At 34.5% G+C, this 24846-nt stretch overlaps 1 protein-coding gene across 3 annotated transcripts in view; it reads right to left on the bottom strand.

Annotated features, from left to right (window-relative positions):
* The window catches only part of ARID4A (AT-rich interaction domain 4A), a 65100-nt gene that overhangs the window by 32383 nt on the left and 7871 nt on the right, over nt 1-24846 (bottom strand). For all 3 annotated transcript variants that reach the window (XM_011225422.3, XM_002913016.4, XM_019799935.2), the window contains exons 6-11: nt 18883-18962; nt 18699-18793; nt 16828-16960; nt 12546-12625; nt 11566-11642; nt 11023-11189 (exon numbers count right to left, since the gene is read on the bottom strand). In XM_011225422.3, coding sequence (XP_011223724.1) covers nt 11023-11189; nt 11566-11642; nt 12546-12625; nt 16828-16960; nt 18699-18793; nt 18883-18962 — 632 coding nt within the window. The remainder of the gene's footprint in view (nt 1-11022; nt 11190-11565; nt 11643-12545; nt 12626-16827; nt 16961-18698; nt 18794-18882; nt 18963-24846) is intronic.

The raw sequence follows: 24846 nt of genomic DNA, 5'->3' as shown, positions 1-24846 counted from the left end.
AAAAAAAAAAAAAAAAAAAAAAAAAGAACCCATCAACTGCGAATTAGGTATTTATTAAGGTTGTACCAAACATTTCATAAATTCTTACCAAGTTTTATAGATTAAAAATTTGTGTTTTAAATAATTTGATTTAAAAGTTAGTGCATGTCCAGGGCACCTGGGTGGCTCAGTTAGCTAAGCATCCAACTCCTGATTTCGGCTCAGGTTATGAACTCAGTGGAGAGTCTGCCTAAGATCCCCCCCCCCCCGCTGCCACTGCACACTCGTGTGCTTGTGGTCTCTAATAAATAAATAAATCTTTAAAAATAAAAGTTAGTGGATGTCCAAGAGCATATTAAGTTCCATAAGAAATTATGGCCATAAAATTCTAAGTTCAGTTGCAGTTATCAGATGTAAAAGCAAGACATACATGAATAAAGAATTCTGCTTATAAATAAATATCTGCTTAAGAAGAAATTTATTTTCCACAAGAAAAAAGATGAGGCTAGAAACACAGTTTAAAATTTACCTGATGGTCTTTGCAAAAATTAAAACTGTTTAATTTCTTACAATAAGTAATTCTTCACAATCTTTTTTTTTTGCAAACAGCTGTATTAGTCACCTTGGACTAAAACTGCATATGCTAGAAAACGCCTCCAACTAGAAGAATCTGCCTTTTTGGCTTTTGTATGGGAGCTAATATTTGGTCTCATGGTGTGCTTTCTCTGTTCATGGTATTTTTTTAATGTGAAGTTCTTTTTTTTTTTTTTTAAGCTTTATTTATTTAAGTAATCTCTATCCCCAATATTGGGGCTCAAACTCACAATCCAAGATCAAGAGTTGCATGCTCTGCTGACTGAGCCAGCCAGGTGCCCCCCTGTTCGTGGCACCTTCATATCTATAGTATCTCTCTCCTGGTCAATAACCAGAAGGTGTTGCATTCTTAAAGGGTTTTAGAGTAGAAGCTTGTAATAATGGGAGGTAAAGTCCACTAGACTGCTGATATGCCTTCTTCCCTTCATTCAGTCAAGCATGTGAAGAGGAATTATGTACCCAGTAAAATGTCAGAATGGAGAAAAGGGTTAAGGATATGGAAGAAGGATGAACATGATCATAATTTCAAAAAATGTATAATTTTATTTAGCATCAATATATACTACCTAGTATTATATATATAGTTGTGCATCTATCTATATACACTAATAAATTATGAATTTTCTGATTTTGGAAACTGTATCTTCAAATTCAGTTCAGACATTTATTGATGGCTACCATGAGTCAGGGAGGGATATGCAAAAGTACTGTGATTAAAATGAGAAGACATGGTACTTTCTACTTTTGACCCTCTGAGTCTAGCAGAGGGTGTAGCAATGAAAAACAAGCCAATGTATGTAATACAACATTAAAAATGTTGCAAAATACATAAAAGAATACAGGAGTGGGTCAGTGGTCCTGCTGGGGATGGAGTGATAGTGATTATACCAGGGAAAGCGTGAAAATGTGAAGAGTGGAGAGCCCAGGAGCTAGAACAAACAGCATAAACGCGAGGCCGACAAAGGCAGGCTGTGATTACGAAAGCACTTTTTAATGATACGCTAGAGAATCAGAACTGGAATCTGAGAGAGCTGAAGAGGAATTATATCAGATTTGTGCTTTTAAAAGCTCTCTGCCAAGAATGAGTTAGATGGACTGGAAGGGAAAGGGAAGCTATTACAACAGTCCAAGGAGGAGAATCAATGCTTGAATTAGTCTTGCTCTCTGATGACAGAAAGATGACCCCCTACTCCAGAAGGAGAAAGAGAGAGGAGTAAATGCCAAGATTCTTTTTATTTTAAGTCTTAAGTTATTCATGTTTACAATCCTGAAGGTTCCCACACATTGTAAGGGCTCCAAAGGTTAAAGACAGGCCTATTTTACCCACAATTTTATCACCAGGGATTGGCATTTAGCTAAGACATTCTGTTATTATGTGAATGAAAACAATGTCTGTGAAAATAAACTGGGGAGATTTTCTTCGATTATTTCCCATTCGCTGAGCTTCAGAGCTAGCATTAATGATAATATAAATGCAACAGGAGTCAGATAAAAGAAAAGATAAGAATGGCTGAGGATGGGGGCACCTGGGTGGTTCAGTTGGTTAAGCGTCTGCCTTGGGCTCAGGTCATGATCTCAGGGTCCTGGGATGGAGCCCCGCAATGGGCTGCCTGCTCAGCAGGGAGCCTGTTGCTCCCTCTACTTCTGCCCCTCCCCCACTCATGCTCAGTCTCTCAAATAAGTAAAATAAAATCTTAAAAAAAAAAAAAGAATGGCTGAGGATGTTCTAAAGTCACAGGTCACGTGGCACAATCACTTGTTAGCACTCACTTCATTCTTTTCCTAAATACATGAATCAGAAAATGATTATTCATTCAGAAATGGTGTGAATTCTAGTAAAAGATGGACTTTCTGCATTTTACTGGGATAAGAGATAAATAAATGCCTGTTTTTGCTGAGCTATTAACTTACCTAGCTAGCAACTCTACTCCCCAGAACACAAATTAGGAAAATATATATTGCAAGCATCCAAATTGTGAAAACATGTCAGTAAAAGATGATGCACTTTACACAAAGCCCCTCACACCCATGTAACTTATACACAGTTCTAAGGAGTTTCTTAGCACATAACAGATTAAAGCCACAAAAACCGACATTTTGAGAGTGCGAAAGGGTGTAACTAAACTTGATTTTTGTGGTTTCACTGCACTGTACTGCATTGTATGTAAAGTACACATCTTCTGTTGATGGGTATCTCATTGCTCACGAAACCCTACAGGTATCCTTAATAAATTATTGATTATATAGCACCTTCTTCCTTTCTTAAAAAATATATTCCAGTATACTGTGCTTATTATTCCATACCAAGATCTTGTTTTTGTGAGTTAATGTTATTTTGGACAGTAGCAGCTTCATTCAGCCTGCGTGCTGCTGCTACAGCCCGTCCTCTGGCCCTCTTCACTGGCTCCCCTTCTCACCCCATCCCACCAGCACATGTCTTCTCAGCTCTTCAGTTCTTACAATCCCTCGACCTTCCTTCCCCCACCCCACCTACTCCAAAACAAAGAGGCTGAACTTGAAAGTCCTCTGCAGCAGGCAGATTCTGTTGGAAAACAGGAGGTAATAAGACAGTGCCCTGGAAAGCTCCACTCTGGAGAACTAAGTACTGCAAGAAACACAACGGAAGTAGCAGCTCTGCAGCTGCCCCTGGGCTGGAGGACAGACATGAAAGAGCAGTGATACCAGTACCACTCGTGCTTTTATTGTAGAAAATTTGAAGTTTGAAACATATCAAATAGCCACGCTGATTTTTAAAAACTGCAATAAATGCCAGAACAATCTATTACTGGTGAATGCACAGAACATTTATAGGTCATACTCAACCTTAACTCAAGTAAAGCTGCTATTTGTTCCCACACAGAAGTCTTGGATTCTATGTGGATTCTTGTTGGATTCTTTAAATCTCAGCTATTGTTTATCATTGTCTGAGTTTTTTCAACTTTCCTTTTATTTTCCCTACTATATTTAGTACTGATTAAAGCAAGGGGCAACAGAAAAGTGATACTCAACGTAATATACCTGAAAACTCAACAAGCAGCTTCTGAGCAAAATCTAAATGGAGAGGCAGGGTATTAAAAAAAAGTTACGTATTGCTAGAGAATGGTGGCAGGGAGAATAGAAAAGTGGGCACAGGTCAAATTATGAAGGGCCAAACTTGTAAAGGGCTATGATAAAAGACCAAATCTTCATCCCGCTGGTGCTGAGACCATTAAAGGGTTTCTAGCAGGAACCGTTTATATGTTAGAAAGAGGTCTATGAAGAATGGATTGGAGGGCAAAAGACCTATCAGAAGACACCTGAAATAAGTAGGACAAGATACAAAGGAAGAGGAGTATCAGTAAAGAACCTTTACTGCAAGTGGCAGAAAAGTATCCCAAACTAGGTTAAGCCAAAAAGAATTAATTTATAAACTCACAAAATTATGTAAGGAAATGAGATTGCCTACAGAGTGCACTGCCTGAAAAAAGAAAGCATATATTATGAAGAGAAGATAGATACCTTTATCCCATGGTTTCTTCCAAAGTGAACTTTCTGGAACCTTACAACAAATCTTCCAACACTTTGTTTCAAATAGCAGTATGTTAGGATAATTGCATGGCCCACACTTGTTCATTTATTCAGAAACTATTTAATGAAGGTTTAATATTAGCCAAGTTCTGTGGTAGTTGATGGATACGCATATTGGTGGGAAAAGGAAAAAACTACAACAAAAAAACCTGACATCCACCACTGTTTCCATAGACCTTACAATGGAGAGAAGAGAAAATTTTTTTAAAAGTCTGTGAAAACTTCTGTAATGTCTCTACGCCTCTGTTTCCTCACTCATATGAAATCCTGTTGTGAAGATTCAATAAACAATCTTTAAAAGTCACTAAGTCTCCAAAACTAAACTAAGAACATTATTCGGTGTGGGCATCTTTACCTGATTCTATCTCCTACAAAAGCTAAATATTTTAATTGCAGTATAAGGAAAGCTACATCTTACTGATGATGTATGCTGTGGTATAACAGATATATTTGGTTGTCATAACACCTCAGTGAAATATAACAAACGAAAACCTAAGTTTAAAAAGAAAACTTAGGGGTGCCTGGGTGGCCCAGTCGGTTAAGCGTCTGCCTTCAGCTGAGGTCATGATCCCAGGGTCCTGGGACTGAGCCCCATGTGGGGCTCCCTGCTCTGTGGGGAGTCTGCTTCTCCCTCCCTCTCCCCGTACTTCTGCTCTCTCTCCACCTCTGTCAAATAAATTTTAAAAATTTTAGGGGGCGCCTGGGTGGCGCAGGCCTTAAGCGTCTGCCTTCGGCTCAGGGCGTGATCCCGGCGTTCTGGGATCGAGTCCCACATCGGGCTCCTCCACTGGGAGCCTGCTTCTTCCTCTCCCATTCCCCTGCTGTGTTCCCTCTCTCGCTGGCTGTCTGTCACATAAATAAATAAAATCTTAAAAAAAAAAATTTTTTTTAAAAGAAAAAGAAAAGTGAAAACTGAAAATTTAAATAAAAAAAGAAAAAGAAAAAAACCCCATAACATTAAGTCTGGTAACGCTGGTGATCCATTAGTCAAAATGACTTCCCCTAGGCTACCAGTAAAGCCCTGCGCCACAAGTAGAATTCTGAACTGTCCAGAAAGTTATCATATGTAAAAACTATCAGTTGACAATACAGATTTTATAGGAAAGGAAACAGAGAAAACTCACAATCTTAACAGGCATTGATCATTTAGGATAAGGGCTAAAAGCCATGATAGGACTGTATTAAAAGAATACAATAATTAAATCTTGAGTAAATATGAAGGTAAGTAATGTCCAGTATACTACTTTTAGAAAGAGGTGACATTATGTAATGTTTTAGAAGTATTTCAATATAAAAGAATAAATACAACTATTTCTGTGCCCTAAAATCAATTTATACCAAGAGGAATCACACCGAGATTTCTCATTTTAAAAAATCTGCTTAGGTTCAGTGCAGAGAATAGACTGGAGAAGGCCAGCAGGACATGGAAAGGTTACTACTGCATTCGTGTAGGTAAAGGAGAATACTGGCTTGGACTAAGGTGGCAGAGAGTAGAAACAGGGAAGTGGGCAAACCGGAAAGCCATCAAGTAGGCAGAAGAAAGATGATTTGGTTCTCATTGGTTAGAGGGGCAAGAGTGGAAGGATTAAGGTGACTGCCATGTATCTGGTTTGCATAATTGGTGGATCATGCTACTATTCAAATAAATCAGGGACAACCATGAGGATGGGCAGTTTGGGGCGGGGTAAATGAAAACAGTTCTTGTACATATTAAGTTTGAGTACTTACAAAATAAGCCTCGATGGCAGTTTAATATAAATGTCTGGGGCTAAGAAGAGACATCTTTGATGTACATATAGATTTGGAGTCATTATATCAGTTAGGAAGTAAACTAGAAAAAAATGTAATGTCATGGATGTCAGGTGACTGAAGAAGGTAGGCATGTCAAAATGCTGAATGCTGCTAAAGAGTCAAATGAGATCATGACAAAAATTTTTTGGATTTAGTACAGAAAATTTGTTGAAGGTCACTGGTTGTTCTGGCTGTGGTGGGAGTACAAGACACACTACAACGAATTAAGAGTGAACAGGAGGTCAGGAAATAGGACACTGGATGTAACTGAGTAATCTGGTCATAAGGGCAAGGAGAGAGGACAGTATCTGGAGGGGTTGTCAGAAGGCTGGGAGAGACGGAAGCATGTTTTTAAAAACTGATGAGAAGGAAGCAACAGAACAGGTTATAAAGATCCTGGAAAGAAGTGATAGTTCATAATTTAAGATAAGAAAAAAGGGAATGAGATCCAGAGCATAAACTGAGGGACTCATCATATAGAAAGAGCAACATATTATCAATTGTACTTAAGGGAAGGAGAGCAGGCAAGTGAAGTGTAGTGTATATTCCCAATCTGATATTCCTAGTTTCTTTCTGAAGTTGGAGTGGAGTGGGGCAGGGGTGGAGGACACAGTGATTTGATTATAGAAACTGGGAATTGACTAATGGTGTCGAAGGCCCAGCAAAAGTTGGTAGCCATAAAATTCAGAGTGGTATCATTCTTCCATGCTGTGTACACTGAAACAGAAAATTTCAGGGAACACGTAACATGTCATGATATGTTCATTATGTGGTAAGACACTTTGATAATTTCAGAAAACAGTTCAACAACAATCTGCTTAAAACAAATTATTATAGGACTCTTGTATTATATCAGACTTGACTGAGTCTAATCATTTCTCCCCCCTACTTGAAAAGGTACACACTTTCTACTTTTAATCATCAAGCTGCGGTTTGGATACTATCACATCGAAGGCTTTATATTCAGTCAACCCTCTTTCATGCTACCACACTATGAAATAATTTGAGAAGTGTCTTTTTGTAAATACATAAAAATGCAGTTATTTGTGTGTACAAATGTGCAATCCTCATTAATCTGATTAGGTGAACCTAATTTGGTTACTCTTACACTAATTCTATGAAGAAAGGTCTTGCTAAACACATTAGGACATTTTGTTTCCTTGTTCAATAGGCTAAACTTCAAGACTTTTGCAAATAAGTTATTATATTTGAGTGCAATAAAGTCTCAATTATTCATTGAAAATTAATTTTATAGAATCTGCTTAGAAACACTTGATTGACACCTGGAGTTACTAGATATACCTAAAATGCTAATATTACCTGTAAATTTTTCTTTAAATTCTATTGACTTAGCATAATTTCCCTGAGTTATCAAGCATTTACTATAGGTTTATACCCAAGTGATCCTGAAAGATTACTAACAAATGCCTTTACAAGACAACATAAATACAAATAACACTTGATTTACACATAAGAAAAAAATTCCAGTTTCCATAAATAAAAAAACACAAGCACTTTGATTTTTATAATAGTGGAATATAATCCTAGGCAATAGATATAATAGTGATCCCTAGAAAATTCAAAGACTGGAAAAATGGATGTCAGTACTTGTAAACAAAAAAAGAGCATCTTTTATAAAAATTCACTAAATTCTTATTTTCATTCCTAAATTTGAAATTAGAAGAGATTTTTGTAAGGGCCCAACACATAAGGCTACATATAGCAAACTAAAGGATAAAAGAGCTGCAACTAGTCAAATCCCCCTTGATGTCTTCACCTATTCACTTTATCCTTAGACAACTCTCCTACATTCATCCAAAGTAACTATATGGAATAAATGAATAACTTATGAATAAACATCATTAGTTATGTTTACATGGACTTTTCAATCAATTTCAAAGCTCTAAAGGAAATCAGTGTATCTTTTCTAATATAAAATTTTCTTAACAAAAGACACTTAGGTAATACCTACAAAAATATTCTCCAGGGCTTTTTTCAATATAATTACCAATAGGTTAAAATTTACAGTCATTAACAGATTGGACCTACTTCCTGTCAGACTCTCAAGTCTTTTCCTACCCAGTAACAGTATGAAACATATTTCCTGTATTCCAATCCTGAACTATAAATGCTTAGGAATTCGAAATAATATTAAGTAAAAAAGATGCTCCTCCATGGTAAAGTCATGAATCTCAAATCTTATTTAGGCTATTTTAGGGTACTCAAAGCATCAAATATGAAAACAATGTCCACTGTCCATTAACACTGCAGGAGTATCTAACACTTGTATGATTCTACTGCATAAAATTTACAAACACCAAATGACAAGCTAAAGTACTGTTATAGTGGTTTATAGAATATTAAAGATCTTTTTTATCATTATAAAGCAACGTTAAATTTTCAGGAAAAGCATAGCATTACTACGTTTCAGAAGTATATGATCTACAATGCAATACAACAGCTTAGCCTCACCTAGTGAAGGCCTGTAATGACTAAGCCAGGTAGGCCCTGGCTTATCAGACTTTAATTAATTTTAATTTTATACCATACCCACTTTTTTCCCTTTGTTATATATAGACTAAACTGCTTTTCAGTTTATCAATACATTAAATTTTTAAAAATTACTGTTCAAGACAAATTAGAATGATTCAGCAACTAAATCTTAAATCCAAGAGCAAGAAATGCAGCTGATTTTTTTTTTCTAAAGCAACCAAAATCTCATTCAAGAAATCTACCTCTATGGCCAGAAAAAAAGAGGAATCAGTTCCTGTCAAGTAATTCCATAAAGTATATGCTATGAAATTGACCATCTGGAAAATAATTTAAATTAACAGACAACTCAGTGCCTAAATGTTGTAATTTTGCTTTTATTTCTCAGTAGATGAAAAGCATTCTTTTTCACTTAATTTTAATGGGTTCATAATTTAAGTAACATTTTAAGAAGATACTATCCCTTACAAAGGTCCTTACATTTTTAAATTTCTTATTACCTGCAAACAATAGGTAACAGAGCTTGCCTCTGCTCTTCATTCCTTTTTACTAACATTTACTAACAGCTTGAATAAAATGCTGTGATTTTTATGAAATTAATAGCTGTAATAAGAACACTATTTACTATTTTATAGCCATCTTTTCCAACCTTACTACAAAGCTCTTTTTACTCTCTTTGTTTAAAATTTCAGGGTTTGCTTTTTGGGGGGTGGGGAGTAAAGAAAATGCATTCTAAAAAGGACACCAATTAAAAGTATTAGCAAAAATAAACTAATCTTTTTTCAATATTTGGCAATATCAGATCCTAACTAATGCTAATTCTTAAAAAAAAAAAAAAAAAAAAGCAAAAGCAGACTGCAACAGTTCACACCCTGAAAATGTGGCCTATTTACCCTGAAAACATATAATCTATAAATAAATACAGATAAAATACAAAAATCACATTTAATATTTAGACTTTAAATCCTGAATTTTGCCAAACTGTCTCATTATCATTTCCACTTCAAAATCTATCTTATGTTTCAGAAAAATAGACTTCATCCTCTGATATTCTAAAAATAGACTCCTACTGTCTCTTTTACAAGAAACAATTACGCTTGGTTATGAGCCCTACCATTATTAGCCACATCATCAACACCTAAAATTCTTATTTAACCCCATTTTTGGCAATCAAAATGGTAACTAAATACATTTTAGAAAAAAAATCTTACCTATATGCTGCATTTTCTTTCAAATGCAAAATGGTTAGATTCCCCTTCTACTTAATCAGTACAGTGTCTGAACATTTTTCAGTCTGACTTGCAAATATTTGCTTTCCCTCTTAGGGTATAGCATCCGCAGGGTTATACAGCACTACTTACATTCTCTTCCACATAAAAATCAGACATTACATGAAAGGAAAAGAAAGACAGCCCATTTCAAAGCATCTGGCAAACCTCCATTGGCAACCTGCCAAGCCTCTGCTAAACCTTCCTGTCTTTCCGAGCATGCTCACTTAAAACCAACAGCATGTTACTATGGCAACTCTGTAGGCAGCCTGTAAGTATGAACCGCCATTCTGATTTCAGAGTGCAAAAAACCAAATACTGCAGGGGAAGTAAAAGGAAAGAAATATCACATCCCCTTCATCACATACAAGTATACTCATTTTATTTCATAAATTAATATTTGTATATGTAAAATAGAAACAAGCATTCCACGTTTTCCAAGGAAATCTTTTTCATGCTCAAATAGATCTTCTTTTTGGTAAACTCATTCTCTTTGTCTGCCCCTAGGTCTCTTTACCTCATAACAACCAAAAATATACTACCAGTTTATCCCACTTGACAAAACATTGCTGAATAAGTAGACAACAACATTCGTATAAGCTATTATGTGGTAGTCCATGAATAATTTCCTACATTTATAGATATATATCCTAAATGACATAATATTACCAAAAAAACCCATTAGCACTTATAAAAACAATCTCTTTTCTATGATTTATCAAACTGCCAAAAGAAATATTCTTTTAGTTTGGATAGGTTTTTTAATTCCCACTATTCTTGAGACACTGAAATATCTGAAAGAGGTAAAGTTTCTAAATTCAGACAGATCAGATCTGGGTTTAAATCCCTAATCTCCACATTTGAACTGTGTAACCTTGGGAAAGTTACTTAACCTTTGTGACCCTCACTTTCCCCACCTTTAAAGTAGGGTAATACTAGCTATTCCACATGGTAACAATTTAAATGAGTTAACACATGTAATATACCTAAAAGTTACATTTTTCTTCTCCATGGTTGTTTGGAAAGTTTGTACTTGATTATTTCACCTGAAAAGTTCTCTGTATGCTAAAAAAAATTAGTTCTGATTTACCCACTGCATTAGAATCCAAAAAATCACCAAATCGATTTAAGCTAGAAAAAGGCAGAAACAAATAATATAGCACATCTATTGCATGATGCCTGCTGTATATCAATGCTATTAAATACGTAAATTATTTCCCATGGAAAAAAAAATAATATAGCACATCTAAATGAGGGAAAGTATACAAAGGCAGCAATTTTTACTTTAAAGTATTACAATGTCTTTAAGTTACAAACATAAAATTTCACCTACCACCTCTTCTTCTTCCTTTTTGGCCTCCTTTTCCTTCTCTTCATCATTTTCTTCAGCTGGACCATCTTCATCATCACTACTGGATGATTCAAGGATTTCACTTATATCCATTTTCCAATTATCAGGAACAATTCTAGTTTTTAAGAAGATGCTTGCTTTCTGTAGCCCTAAGAATAAACAGTTGTTATGAAATTAGCAACATAGAATAATAGAATAAGAAGATTTGGACTCATATTCAGCTGTCCCTTATAAAATGATACAGCAGACTTCAATATATCTAAGTCATAATGTTATATCAATGTTTATTATTACTCTAGAAAATACTGTTAAATATATTAATGGTAAAACATGAAAAGTTAAATTTACTTAAAAATTACAAATAAAATATTTTATCTAGCCATTAAAAAAATAGCCATCAAATAAGAGTAGATATTAACCCTAAGCAATTAAAATGGCACCAGAGAATATTCAGTCTTGGTTTAGTCACTATTTGCCATTTAGAGCCACATCATGAAATAATGGATGGATTCACTCCTATTTTACCTGGTTTAGCAGAGAGCTCAGATTCAGGTAGATTGAGAATATCTACTTCCTTGATATCCTTTCTTGCTATAGAATAACTAATAATAGAGAAGAATAAAGGGAAGGGAAACCATTATTAAAGTAAAAATTATCACTTAAATAATATTAACACAGAAAAAAATATAAACCTCAAAATCAAAATTATTTTGCCTAAGTTTTAAAAAGACCATGTATGTTTTAAGCCTTAATAAAGGGCAAGAGGTAATATAGGCAGAGCTAGTACCTTAATTCTTAAGATTCACATACTCAAAATACACTAATCTGAAAGCCTCACGTTTGTAATAGTTTAATTTATGCAATCTTTCCTACACACGGTATGGGGTAGTTTATATCAGCATGATATTTTCCTTATAGAAGACACAATGTCTATTTTGATCTTTATTATTTCTTAAATTTACTATTCAGTTTAGTAAAAAAAAAATAAGGTAATATTAAAATATTTTTATCACTGTAAGATATACTAAATTTTCCACAGAGAATTCCATTTCTACACACATACATACACACACACACACGCATATAATTTTTTTACATCCTTTTTGGAAAACAAAGCAAAGCTGAGATTAAAGTTTCTAAAAATGTGACTTAATCAGAAAAAAAGTCAAAATAATTACTTTAGTAATATTCTAAGAAAATTCTATGAAAAGTAAATTTCATAGTTCATAATATGAAATAGTACACATAATAAAAATACCAAATTTTTACAATTGAAAACCAATACCATGCTTTATAAAACTTTTTAAATATTATTCTCACATACTGTTGTTCAGTTTTTATATAAACTTCTTAGAAAAAATACATTACAAAAAGTAAAGCATATTATGTAATGACTTCTCAGTTCATGAAATGATAAGACTTTTAAAAATAAAGCCTGGACTATGGAAGAGTATCACTGTTATTTCATTTTCTTTCTCCCAATGTAACACTATTAAGTGACTCACAATTTAGAATCGAGAAATGATCGAACTAAACACTGGTCTTTTTTCACCGTGATGTCATCATTACAGCTGGGAGATATTACCTGAAATATAAAAAAAGAACAGATTGGTTCCTAATTCCCTTGCTCAAAAAACAAACAATTTTTTGAAAAGAATAATTCTGAAAAAAAAATAAATAATTCTGGATCCCCCTCACTTCTCAAATGGATTATATTTTGTAAGAAATAGTTTCACGGTCAGTAATTTCCATTATAAATGAATTACTTAAAAAAGAAGGCTGCCTTGTAATTTTTATTTAGCACATCGATTTTCTAGGTGTTAAATTTATTTAGTCATTAGATTATACAATGAATAGTTAATACAATATAAATTACAATATGACCACCACTTCAAAAAATTAGGACTTATTCTAAGCTACAAATTTACTGTCCAAAAAGTAAAACATATGATCCGTGATGAAAATTTGGCATATTATAATTTTTAAAAAGATTTATTTATTTATTTATTTATTTATTTAGAGAGTGTGTGTGAATTGGGGCAGGGCCACAGGGAGAGGGGGAGACAAGAGAATCTCAGGCAGACTCCACACTGAGCACAAAGCCCAACTCGAGGCTCGATCTCAGGACCCTGAGATCATGACCTGAGCCAAAATCAAGAGTCTGACTGAGCCACCCAGGCACCCCGACATATTAAAATTTTTTAAAAATACACTTCAATCAAGATCTATTTTGAAATCTGCTATTTGTTCAAAATAAACACCTAGGTTCTAAAATAAACACCTAAGTTCCCTTTCTTACCAGACATTTCAAGTTTTAGTAATGAAAACAAATCAAAGAAAATCTGAGTAAGAACTTTTTAATTTAACTTCTAAAAATAACAAATGTCTTAACATTAGTAAATAATCTCTATACATTCTTTATAGCACTTAATATTTAAAAAAAATTAAAGTCTATTAATAAACTGCTGAAATCTATCTGTCCATTATCATCCCTAACACCAGCCCCTCTGCTACAACCTAGCACCACCCACAGTACTTTATGCAATGATGGAAATGTTCTGTAGCTGCACTGCTAAGCACCTGAAATGTGGCTAGTGCAACTGAGAGACTGAATTTCTAATTCTATTTAATTTTAATTAAGTTACACTTAAATGTAAACAGTCACTGAGGACTGTGGCTATCGTATTAAACAGTATATATCCAGATAATTAAAAATTCTTGGCAGTCATATCAGCTGTCTTAACATCAGACAGCAGTAATGTTCGTCTGTTTGTTAGGTGCTGGTTATTATTAGACTACTAATAGCGTTTTGTCTGTCCTCAAGGAGCTAACAGCATAATGGAGAGGTAAACACAAAACGAACACCATGGAGGGTAAGGATGGAGATATGAAAACACCTAGGAGGAAGACTTAACCCAACTGGGGGAAGGAAAAGGTATGGCAGCAAAGGCTTAAGGTTAAGTCTTAAAAGATGAGTAGGCACAGCCCAGGGCTTAATTACCTCACCTGTGAACCACTAAATTGGCCTCCAAATTTATTCCTGCCATTTCTAGTCTTTCCAACAATCTACTCACCATACTACTGCCTCATTAATATTCCAAAATATGCAGTTCAAATAATGTTACTCTTCTGCAAAATTCTATGCAGAATTATGGCCACCCTTCTGCCCTAGATCCAAATTATCTTCCCAGGCTTACTTCCTATGATTCCCTTATTTGTGTCTAATATTTAGCCAAAATGGATTCCCAGAGCAAATAGTACCATGAACAAACCCCTTGCTTCTCTGCTTTTACTTATCTTGTTTCCTCTAAGAAAGTCCTCTACAGAAGCTTTGTTTAACTAACTTTAAATCCATCAAGGCTTGGTTCAAAAGCAACAGCTTCATGAAGGCTTTCTGGATCTCCTTTATATAAATGTAATCTCTCAAAACAAGAAATCCTAATGTTGAACATATACTATTGTATGTATACTTACTTGAATTATTCTCTGCATTAAATTATAAAATTATCAAACGTGAGATTGGTGTCTTACTTATCTTTTACTTTCTACATCACCTAGCAAACAATAAATCTGTTAAGTAAATGAAGGAATTAAAAAATCTCTTGAAAAATTATGACCTAAATATTCTGAATCCAAACCCACTTACCTGTCTGCCTGTACAACTGAAAGGCTCAAAGGATTTTCAGACTTTTCTTATGTAAAGCAAATCTATTATATATAGCAATTAAATAATGTATTTACATGCACATAAAAACCTTAAAAAATGGGCTTGGTTCTTTAAAGGATCTAATTTGGGACATGTTTTGTGCCAACATTGTTGTTGGAGATATGTGTGATATCAAAATCCAAAATTCAAAAAATAAAATTCAGAGAAGGGGCATAGTTATGTTAGAGTGGTTAGGGGAGACTCTATAGAAAAGGTGGGACTTAAGCTAAACCTTAAGACATTTCAGAAGAGAGGAGTAGAAAAAGGAGAAAATGGAGACAGGTGTTACCAAGTATTATTGATTCCTCTCATGAAATAATACTCTTGTGCATCCTTTCTTCTCATTCCTTTCCCAGGTAAGCAAAGATTAGATTTCCCTGCCAACCCATCAAGACTCGCCATTTCCAAAGCCTCAGTGTACCCTTCCTTTCCCCAATACTTCCTGTCCTACTCCAGTGTCTGTACCAAGTTTTAAAAATGATGATAGAATGGGATGCCTGGGTGGTTCAGTCGGTTAAGCATCTGCCTCCAGCTCAGGTCATGATCCCAGGTTCCTGGGATGGAGTCCTGCATCAGGCTCCTTGCTCAGCTGGGAGCCTGCTTCTCCCTCTGCCTGCCACTCCCCCTGCTTGTGCTCTCTGTCTCTCTGGCAAATAAATAAATAAAATCTTAAAAAAAAAACAAAAACTAAAACTGATGATGATAGAGGGGCTCCTGGATGGCTCAGTCTGTTAAGTGTCCAACTGTTAAGCCCAGGTCAGGTCTTGATCTTAGGATCGTGAGTTCAAGCCCTGCATTAGGCTACATGCTCATCATGGAGCCTACTTAAAAAAAAAAAAAAAAAAAAGAAAAAAGGACTATTTAGTCTTTAATTGCTATGTGATCTCTTAGATGTATATAAGATTCTTGAGAGCAATGTGTTACAAGATTCATATCTTTCTCTTTTCTAAGGAATTTAGAGCTGAACTCACTGCATATCCTCAGTAAATACTCATTGATTTAAGGCAAGGGTAAAGTTTTAGAAGAGTGAAGTTAAGAAGAGGGAGCAGTTAAGAAAGAACCCAAGTACAGAGCTTACACTGAAAATGGGAAACAAACTAAGAGCTGGGATGGTCTCAGCTATCCAACTAAAGAATTCAGAATTGAATGATTTCTCTCATCTATGGAACACAAGAACTAGGATGATCAGTAGGGGAAGAAAGCAATAAAGAAAGGGGGGGTAATCAGAAGGGGGAATGAAACATGAGAGACTATGGACTATGAGAAACAAACTGAGGGCCTCAGAGGGGAGTGGGGGGGGGGAATGGGATAGACCGGTGAAGGGTAGTAAGGAGGGCACGTATTGCATGGTGCACTGGGTGTTATACGCAACTAATGAATCATCGAACTTTACATCGGAAACTGGGGATGTACTGTATGATGACTAACATAATATAATAAAAAAAAAATCATTAAATAAATAAATAATTACTTGTACATAAAAAAAAAAAAAAGAATGCAGAATTGATCCATTAGGCAGTCAGTGAAAATTCTGTGGGGTTTTTGGAGAATGGAACTATCATGATTAAATCAGTATTTTAAAACTATTTCTCTATAAAAATTGCTTCTAGAAAAATAGTCTGGATTTAGCGAAAAGCTCAGGAATCAAGTTAAGGGAACTTGGAGGTAAATACCACAAATTGACTGTAAAATGGTAATAGGAATAAAAAGAGACCACTGGACATATTTTGAAAGAAGAGCTGAAAAATCCCAAAAAATGACTGGTTATAGAAAATTAAAGAAAGAAAATAACAAGAGAAGACACTGAAATATGTGGGACCTAAGTAGGATTGCTAAACTCTGCAATAAAGTCCAAATTAAATTTGTGCAATACTTTCAAAAAATTGTAAATGCTTTTTAAAAATCCATGTTAAACATTTGTTTACTTATTTAAATTTTCAGTAGGCTCCACACCCACCGTGGGGCTTGAACTCACAACCCTGAGATCAAGAAGATCATACTCTACCTACTGAGCCAGCCAGGCACACCCTTAAACAAATATTTTAAATGGTTGATTAATTCTGCAAATAAATCTGACTTACCAATGCAGGATACCAATCAGTCTTCTCAGATGTAGATGCCACAGTTACAACTTTTCCTAATAATTCATCATTGAGACGTCGCTTATCTTCATCTTCCTCCTCACTACTCTCTTCTTCCTTTTCATCTTCATTACTAAAAGTCAGAATAACTTCATCAGGATCTTCACATAAGCCATTGTTGAGACAGTCAGAGTGGTGTGAATTTAACATGTACAATTCAATTTCTAATGTGGATTACTACAGAGTAGTAGTTTCTTCACTCTTATTGAAATTGAAGAGATAGATACTTCCCTAGTCCCAAAGTAGTCCTGAGCTATCCATGGTAACTCTGAGTCCATGTCACTAGATGAATGAGGATTTGGATTTAGCTCTTATGCCAACCACCAGCTGGGACAGAAAAGCCTAATTATGTCACCATGAAGTATTTACAGTGCCAGTTACATTTTTTTTAAAAAGATTGTCCTTCTACTTTTTATGTATGCCAGATGCCAGATAATGTAACTCTAATTTCCTAACAGGTTATGAAAAGATCTCATTAAGAAACATGTGATGGTTTAAGTTAACTTACCTAGAGAATAAAATAAGCAGACAAACCCATAGTGAGGAAAAGTCTACAAAATTGGCCTGTACTCTTCAAAAATGTCAAGGTCATGAAAAGACCAAAAAAAAAAAAAAAAAAAAAANAAAAAAAAAAAAAAAAGCTGAAGAACTTTTCCAGATTAAAGGAGATTTAAGAACCACATAAACTAGGGATGCCTGGGTGGCTCAGTCGGTTAAGCATCTGCCTCAGGTCATAATCTCAGGGTCCTAGGATCAAGCCCCACGTCAGGCTCCCTGCTCAGCGAGGAGTCTGCTTTTCCCTCTCCCTCTGCCTCTCACCCCTGCTCATGCTCACTCGCTCACTCACACTCTGCCCTCTCTCTCAAATAAATAAATAAAATCTTAAAAAAAAAAAAAAAAAGAACCATATAAACTAAATGTAATGCATGGTTTTGGATTAGATCCTGGATTCAGGGGATGCTTATAAAAGCTTTTACTGGGCCAAGTGGCAAAATCTGAAATATGGATTATATATTATTAGACAATAGAATTCTATTAATGTTAAATTTTCTGAATTTGATAATCATACTTTAACTATGTAGGAGAATTTCCTTATTCTTCAAGTGTTTAAAGGTAGATCTGATGCTTGCAATATTCTCCCAGATGGTTTGACCAATTAAAATTATCATTAAATAAAAAATAATTATAATATTCACCTACAGAGTGAATGATAAAGCAAATGTGCCAACAAATTTTAAGTTAGTGAATCTAGATGATAAGTATATGAAAGCTTACTGTAGCTTTTTTGTAAAGATTTATTTATTTTTAGACAGTGAAAGGGAGAGAGAGAGAGTGTGCACAAATGGGGGGAGAGGAAGAGAATCTCAAGGAGACACCCTGCTGAGTGCAGAGCTCAGTCTCATGGAGTTCAATCTCACAACCCTGAGATCCTGACATGAGCTGAAACCAAGAATCACTAGACTGACTGAGCCACCCAGGAGCCCTGAAAGTTTATGTTTTTGAAATGTTTTTGATATAAAAAGGCTAAAAAACACATATACTCACTTAATGCAGAAAAAAAAAACATTATATCAATTAAGGAATTTGGCAAAGTAACTCAAGACAAAATTAGCCTTTTTAAAAAAGGCGTTGTGATAATTCTTGGACAAAATAATGAGAATAATTAAGAACAAGATCTGCTCAAGGCAAAATGTCTAACATAAGGATAAGAGATACTATGGGAAAGTTACCTGAACAATTTTAGCCATCCTAGAAAATCATTTGTTTAATGTTGTAATAATTCTAACGTTACTGTACATAAAAACACTCACACAGGAAGAGAGGACCTCCTTCCTCTGTTTGTCTTTTTCGCAATTACTGGAGTTCCAAAATGCTCCGGATTTGTTAAGGGCAGCTGGTCAAGTGTCTAGGTAAGAAACAACAGACAAATTAAATCATATTTTGCCTTGATGTTAGAAGTTATACAACCCAAAAAGCCCATCCATAGCACCCTACCTCACTCTCAGCAAAATGCCTCTCTCCTTTTAGGCAAAGTGAAGTGCGTCTCAGTGTTCTCTCATCACCATCATCAAACACTACAATAAGCAAGAGATATCAGAGAATTTATGCACACTAAGTAAAAATTTCACTGCAGAGAATGCTATTATTGCTACTTGTCTAAGGCTTAATATTTGTAAAAACCATTATTTGTTATTTATTTTTCAGAACCTTTAAAAATATACATTATACATTTTTCATTCTGTAGCTGCCAAATAGACATAGGTTAAATGGCTGCCCCCAACTGCTTAGGTGTCTCCATTCACTTGTTCAATTTCTATCACTACAGAACCACCTTCTTGAAACCATTAGCAACCTAGTCAAAGCACAGATTATTAAATTATCTTTAATCCTAGAAGAAATGAGCAAAAACCTGGTTTAAAAAAAAGTATTATGGGTTTGCTCCCAACAGTTATCCAAGAAGTATCTCTAACTTCCAGAAACTGTTTGCCTTCTGGTAATGCTTCTTGGATTACTGGACTCTTCTTATTTGCATAACTTAGTATAGTAGAAGTACTGGCTGCCAGATTCTAAAGTCAAAAGATCCAACATTTTTCTTCTGTTAGAGGAGGATGTAAGAAGTTTGGAAATAGGGTGCCCAGGTGGTTCAGTGGGTTAAGCGTCTGCCTTCAGCTCAGGTCATGATCCCAGGGTCCTGGGATAGAGCCCTACATCAGGCTCCCTCTCTCAAGTAAATAAATAAAACCTTTAAAAAAAAAAAAAAAGTTTAGAAATAAAAGTTGAAACAAGGAAATATCAGAAAGATGGAAAGTTTTTTTTTAATTCAAAAAAGTCAGTCATAATCGCACAGAAGCTTCCTTAAAAGCTTTTACTACATTTTTAAAAAATCATACTACATGGAAACTATGTTTAAATATTTTAGGGAAATGGGGGTAAGGAATTTAACATTTTATCACTTTTATTCTCCATATAACTAGCTATATTATTTTTATAGGTTTAATTTTTCAGAAATGCACTCTTATTTTAACATCTAACATTTACAAAGTTTATTAAAAAGAAAATGCTCCCAGAAAACACCTGGACTGCCCAGCATTATGAAGAAATAAAATATAAAAGGATGGAATCCTCATCTCAGATACTTATAATGCAAACATCAATAAATGTTTGTATATCTTATGAAAATAACATATACACAAGAAGGCATATATAGACAAAAATAATTACTTTTAAGATTTAATCCTAATATAATTCTAGAGGTTTTTCCATTCTAACAGAATAAATTAGTGTTAATAAAGGAAAATTCTACATTACTTTGCTTTAATAATATTTAATCATAAACATTTTTTTCATGCTAAGAACTTATGTAAGAGCACTCAACTTCTTCAGTATTTATTTACCTCAGTCAGTTCTTCTCTTAGACTAAAGACATCTAGTTTAAATTCTCTTACATGCAGGAGACAATGCAGAGAAAATGAAAAGTTCCTGAAGCACATACTCAAAGAACCATAATGTTTCCACAAAAGGAGCTGTGTTATACACTGTCAACGATGCAGAAATTAATGACCACCTGCAGACACAATGACAGGATAAAACACAACATCCTCCAACAATTACATTACTAATCTACACCTGATTAACAGTGCTCTAAACACTTGTAACAAAACTATGATTCATATGGTGTCAAGTCTAATAAATAAACCACTGTTCCTTTAAAAATTCACGATCATAAAATTATTGTACCAAACTTAATTCATGTTAGTATTAATATCTCTAAATATATTAAAGAATAAAACCTTAAAAGTTCCAACTTTCCTTAATGCCTACAATGCGAAAGATGGTGACAATGGACACACACATACATACTCATATGCACTCATGTTTAAGTGGAGGTATGAGGAAGAAAAATGAGACTATAAGACCAATCAATAATATCAAATTTATGCAACAAAATGTATTCCACAGCGTTTCATCATTAATCAATGGCAGCCCCAAATCAAATGTTCTGATGAAAAATTTCCAAATTTTTTTAAAGATTTTATTTATTTGAGAGTGAGAGAGAGCAGGAGCAGAGGGAGAGGGAGAAGCAGGCTCCTCACTGAGCAGGGAGCCCAACATGGGACTTGATCCCAGGGTCCTGGGATCACGACTTGAGCCAAAGGCAGACACTTAACCAACTGAGCCACCCAGGCGCCCCCTGATGAAAAATTTCAACAATATCTTTCGTTCTTGCTGTTTTAAAATAACCACTTCGAAATAAATCAGATTTTTGAAGAACACATGCATTTCACTTCAACATACTTTATCATGGGTGGAAATAATGTAAAAACAAAAAGAACTTCTCTAAAGGGAATTGTGGTACCAATAACAATTCTACAGTTTTACGCAGGAACACTTACAACTTTGAATGAACAAAGAGAAACAGTTTAAATTTATTTTTAACTCCTAAAACTATACAAAGGCATGTACTTAAGTACTTCATCAAAGTTTGAAAAGCTATATAACCATTCAAGATTTTCTTTTTTTTTTTTTTTTTTTTTTAAAANTGTGCCACCCAGGCGCCCCCCATTCAAGATTTTCTGAAAGACAGAAAACCAAACAACGCGGTGAACCTATTAGTCATGGCATCCCTGATTATCAAAATCATGAGGAAGTTCCATCTATAAAAAGCTTCCTCTATAACTTTCATGTTAGAAGTATCCTCTAAAGAACACCAAATTTGTAGGCATTGAAGAGTGACTCTGGCATTTTGGTTAAAAGTGAAATAATTAACTGGTATAGATAGTAAATATAGCTCTTTTTAGTTCAAGACGTATACTACAGTATGCCAAGAGGAAAAAGTCAGACTATAAGGATTTAGTAATTCTGTTAAATGTTTTATACTTGCCCAAAATGGCATCTGAATAGACTGCTGAGCACAGAGGAGTATAAAAGCGGTATCTCTGGGGGCACCTGGGTGGCCCAGTCAGTTAGGTGTCTGCCTTCAGCTCAGGTCATGATCTCGGGGTCCTGGGATTGTCCCAAGCCGGGCCTCCTGCTCAGCGGGGAATCTCCTTCTTCCTCTCCCTGCCCTTCCCACCACTCATGCTCTCTTTTTTTTTAAGGTGGTAGCTCTATTACATATAAATACTAAAAAATAATTTGAGGAAAATGACAAAGCTAAGTCCCTGTCAATAATGTTGATCATACTAGACAAAACAATGCCTATGCAAACAAATATACAAAGCCTAACTCTAAACTGTTAAAATTAAAAGAAACAAAAGCAACAGGGATCTACCTACTAACTACAAAAGCTCTACCTGTGATCATAGCACTGTTAGATGCTGGAGGATAGTAAGATAACAATAGTAAATTAACTTTCTCTCCCCAAAGATATAATTAGCTATCACTTATTAAGCTTCTATCATGTACTAATCCTCACAACAGCCTCTGTAAGGTAGAAATCACTCTTCTCCTTTTATAAAGAAACTGAGAATCACAAAGCTAGTTTTGTTAAGGGGGATCAAAATGAGTAATAAATAGGTATGAAGCAAAGGCATAAAATGAACACAGGAGAGAAAGTCAAGAATTCTGACTTTACAAAAATAAAATATTATTCTTATATCTGTGTATAGCAGTTACGATTAATAAAATATATATATTTATATATTTATTAAAATATTTCACATAATGGAATAAAAACTTTAAAATTATATACCTTAGGTATAACCAATAGTTCTGTTACAAAAAATCATCCGTGATAGAGAAGTCCCTCTGCCAGCCAAGGTCAAAAACTTCAGAAATCAAGAAACTTAAGAAATTAGCACTCAAATGTATAGTGAAATTGACAAAATATCATGGGAATATTAATTCTTGTGGAAGACCATTTAAATAATAGGTTAAAGCGTATCACAGGAATGCACAGATTTCTTTTGGCTTAGTACATTTTTTCTTAATGATTTTCTAGTCAGTGGAATAACCACCTGGTTTTGAAAACATCTGTGGTCGATTTTGGTTATAGAAAAACGTGTCATAAGAGGTTCTAACTAAATTAAAAAGCCTTATAACCTGCAGCACATTCTACAACAGTCCATTCACCAGCTTAACTAAACCTCCTCTACTCAATCAACTAGAACTTCCATGAGATCTGATCCAACTGATGTGCAAAATAGTAATTATAAGGCATGAAAAAATCCTGAGTCTTAAAAACCATCTGTCACAAAAATATATAAATAAGCAAATAGATTTCAGGTTTTTTTTTTTTAAAGATTTTATTTATTTTACAGAGAGCACGCACGCAAGAGCATGAAGGGGGAGAAAGGGAGAGAATCTCAAGCAGGCTCCATGCTGAGTGCAGAGCCTGATATGGAACTCGATCTCAGGACCCTGAGATCATGACCTGAGCTGAAACCAAGAGTGAGATGCTTAACCGAGTGACCCACCCAGGCACCCAATAATCAAATAGATTTTAGTGTAAAATTTGATAGATTATGTAATGTGTGTAAATGCATTTTATATGTAAATTACTAAAATTAGTAACAATTCTGTCCATTAAATTTTCCTATTTTTCAAGTACAATGTGTTATTTTTATATTCCAAAAAGGTGAAAGAATAGTTTTAGAATGTCTTATTGCCAGCTGTATTTACCAGGAGTTAATGGCAACGTTCAAGTGAAGATACAAATTCCAATCCTAATTTTGATACCTTTTCAGTGACGAGACGGATAACAATATATTTCCATATGTTACACACTCCTTACCTTCCATGCAAAGATAAGAACTGCCGAATGAATAAATTATGCTAGGAAGCATTGTTTTATGACAGGAGGAAGGAACTATTTCTGAGGCTCAAAGAAAAAAAAAAAATCCATAAACTGGACCTACTTATTATTCAAGATCAGAGGGCAAGGTATTATTAGATTTATAAAAATTAGGTTATATTAGATCTGTAATCTTTCAAAATTGATTATTCAGCTATCACAGAAAAAAATACCTATATAAGTTATTACCAGACTCATTAAATAATTTTTGATCACCGATGATCATAACTTTTATTTGATCCAAATCAGTAGTATGGTATCCTCTTTTCTTTAGTTTTTAGTAATCAAATTTTGAGACCACTTAGAATAAAGAAATGATATGGAGATCATTAATACTTTCTGTAACTTTCTGATTCTACTTATAGAATACTTCACTAAGAATTAGAAATCAAGAAAAACTCAGAAAAAAAGGAATTAAACCCAACAGGTAATAGTCACTCAATCAAAGAAAAATATAGACCACTCATGACCTGTGAGCGATGACACATTTTATTTTGTCATCTTTTAGGCTCATTATACTCTAATCATTCTTTATATGGGCTACATCCTTCAATACCTAAATATTCTTTATAGCAGAGTGCTATATTATACTTAAGTCAATGGTGCTTTTTAACATCTTAAATTTTTTAGGTCACTTGCTGTCATTACACGGATACAAAAAACTTAAATATTTTGAATTTTTCTCCTGAATAAGTCTCTTGTTTCTCCAAGTATTGACTATTTTACTAAATGTGTACTACCTGCATTAAGTTCACCCAATGTAATTATAAAAAGAAAGATTCTTGGGTTGCCATCCCCAGACCTAGTAAATTGAAGAGATTTGAAGTCCTCAAATCCTCATTTTTTAAAACAAGCACCAAGTGATTCTTATGTACACTAACGCTTGATACACGAATTACATGCAATTAAGATTCTAAGCTCTTTCAGAACAAGAATTATACAATTTCTTCTGTAATTACCCATCACAGAAAATCACCATAGAGAATGCTCAGTAGCAAATAGCTTTTAGAAATGCTAAAATGCCATCCACAGAGGATAAAGATCTGCTATTCTGGAGGGCAGAAGCCCAAAATGTGAAAACCTGAAAAGTATCGCTTCTGCAGAAGCGTAAGAATTATATCAGTAAAACTCCACAAGTACTGCCAATGCAACCTTGATATTAAGTA

The sequence above is a fragment of the Ailuropoda melanoleuca genome, chromosome 14 (assembly GCF_002007445.2).
Source record: "Ailuropoda melanoleuca isolate Jingjing chromosome 14, ASM200744v2, whole genome shotgun sequence".
Classification (NCBI taxonomy): Eukaryota; Metazoa; Chordata; class Mammalia; order Carnivora; family Ursidae; genus Ailuropoda; species Ailuropoda melanoleuca.
The sequence above is the reverse complement of the archived record's forward strand: the minus strand, read 5'-3'. Positions and strand labels throughout refer to the sequence as shown.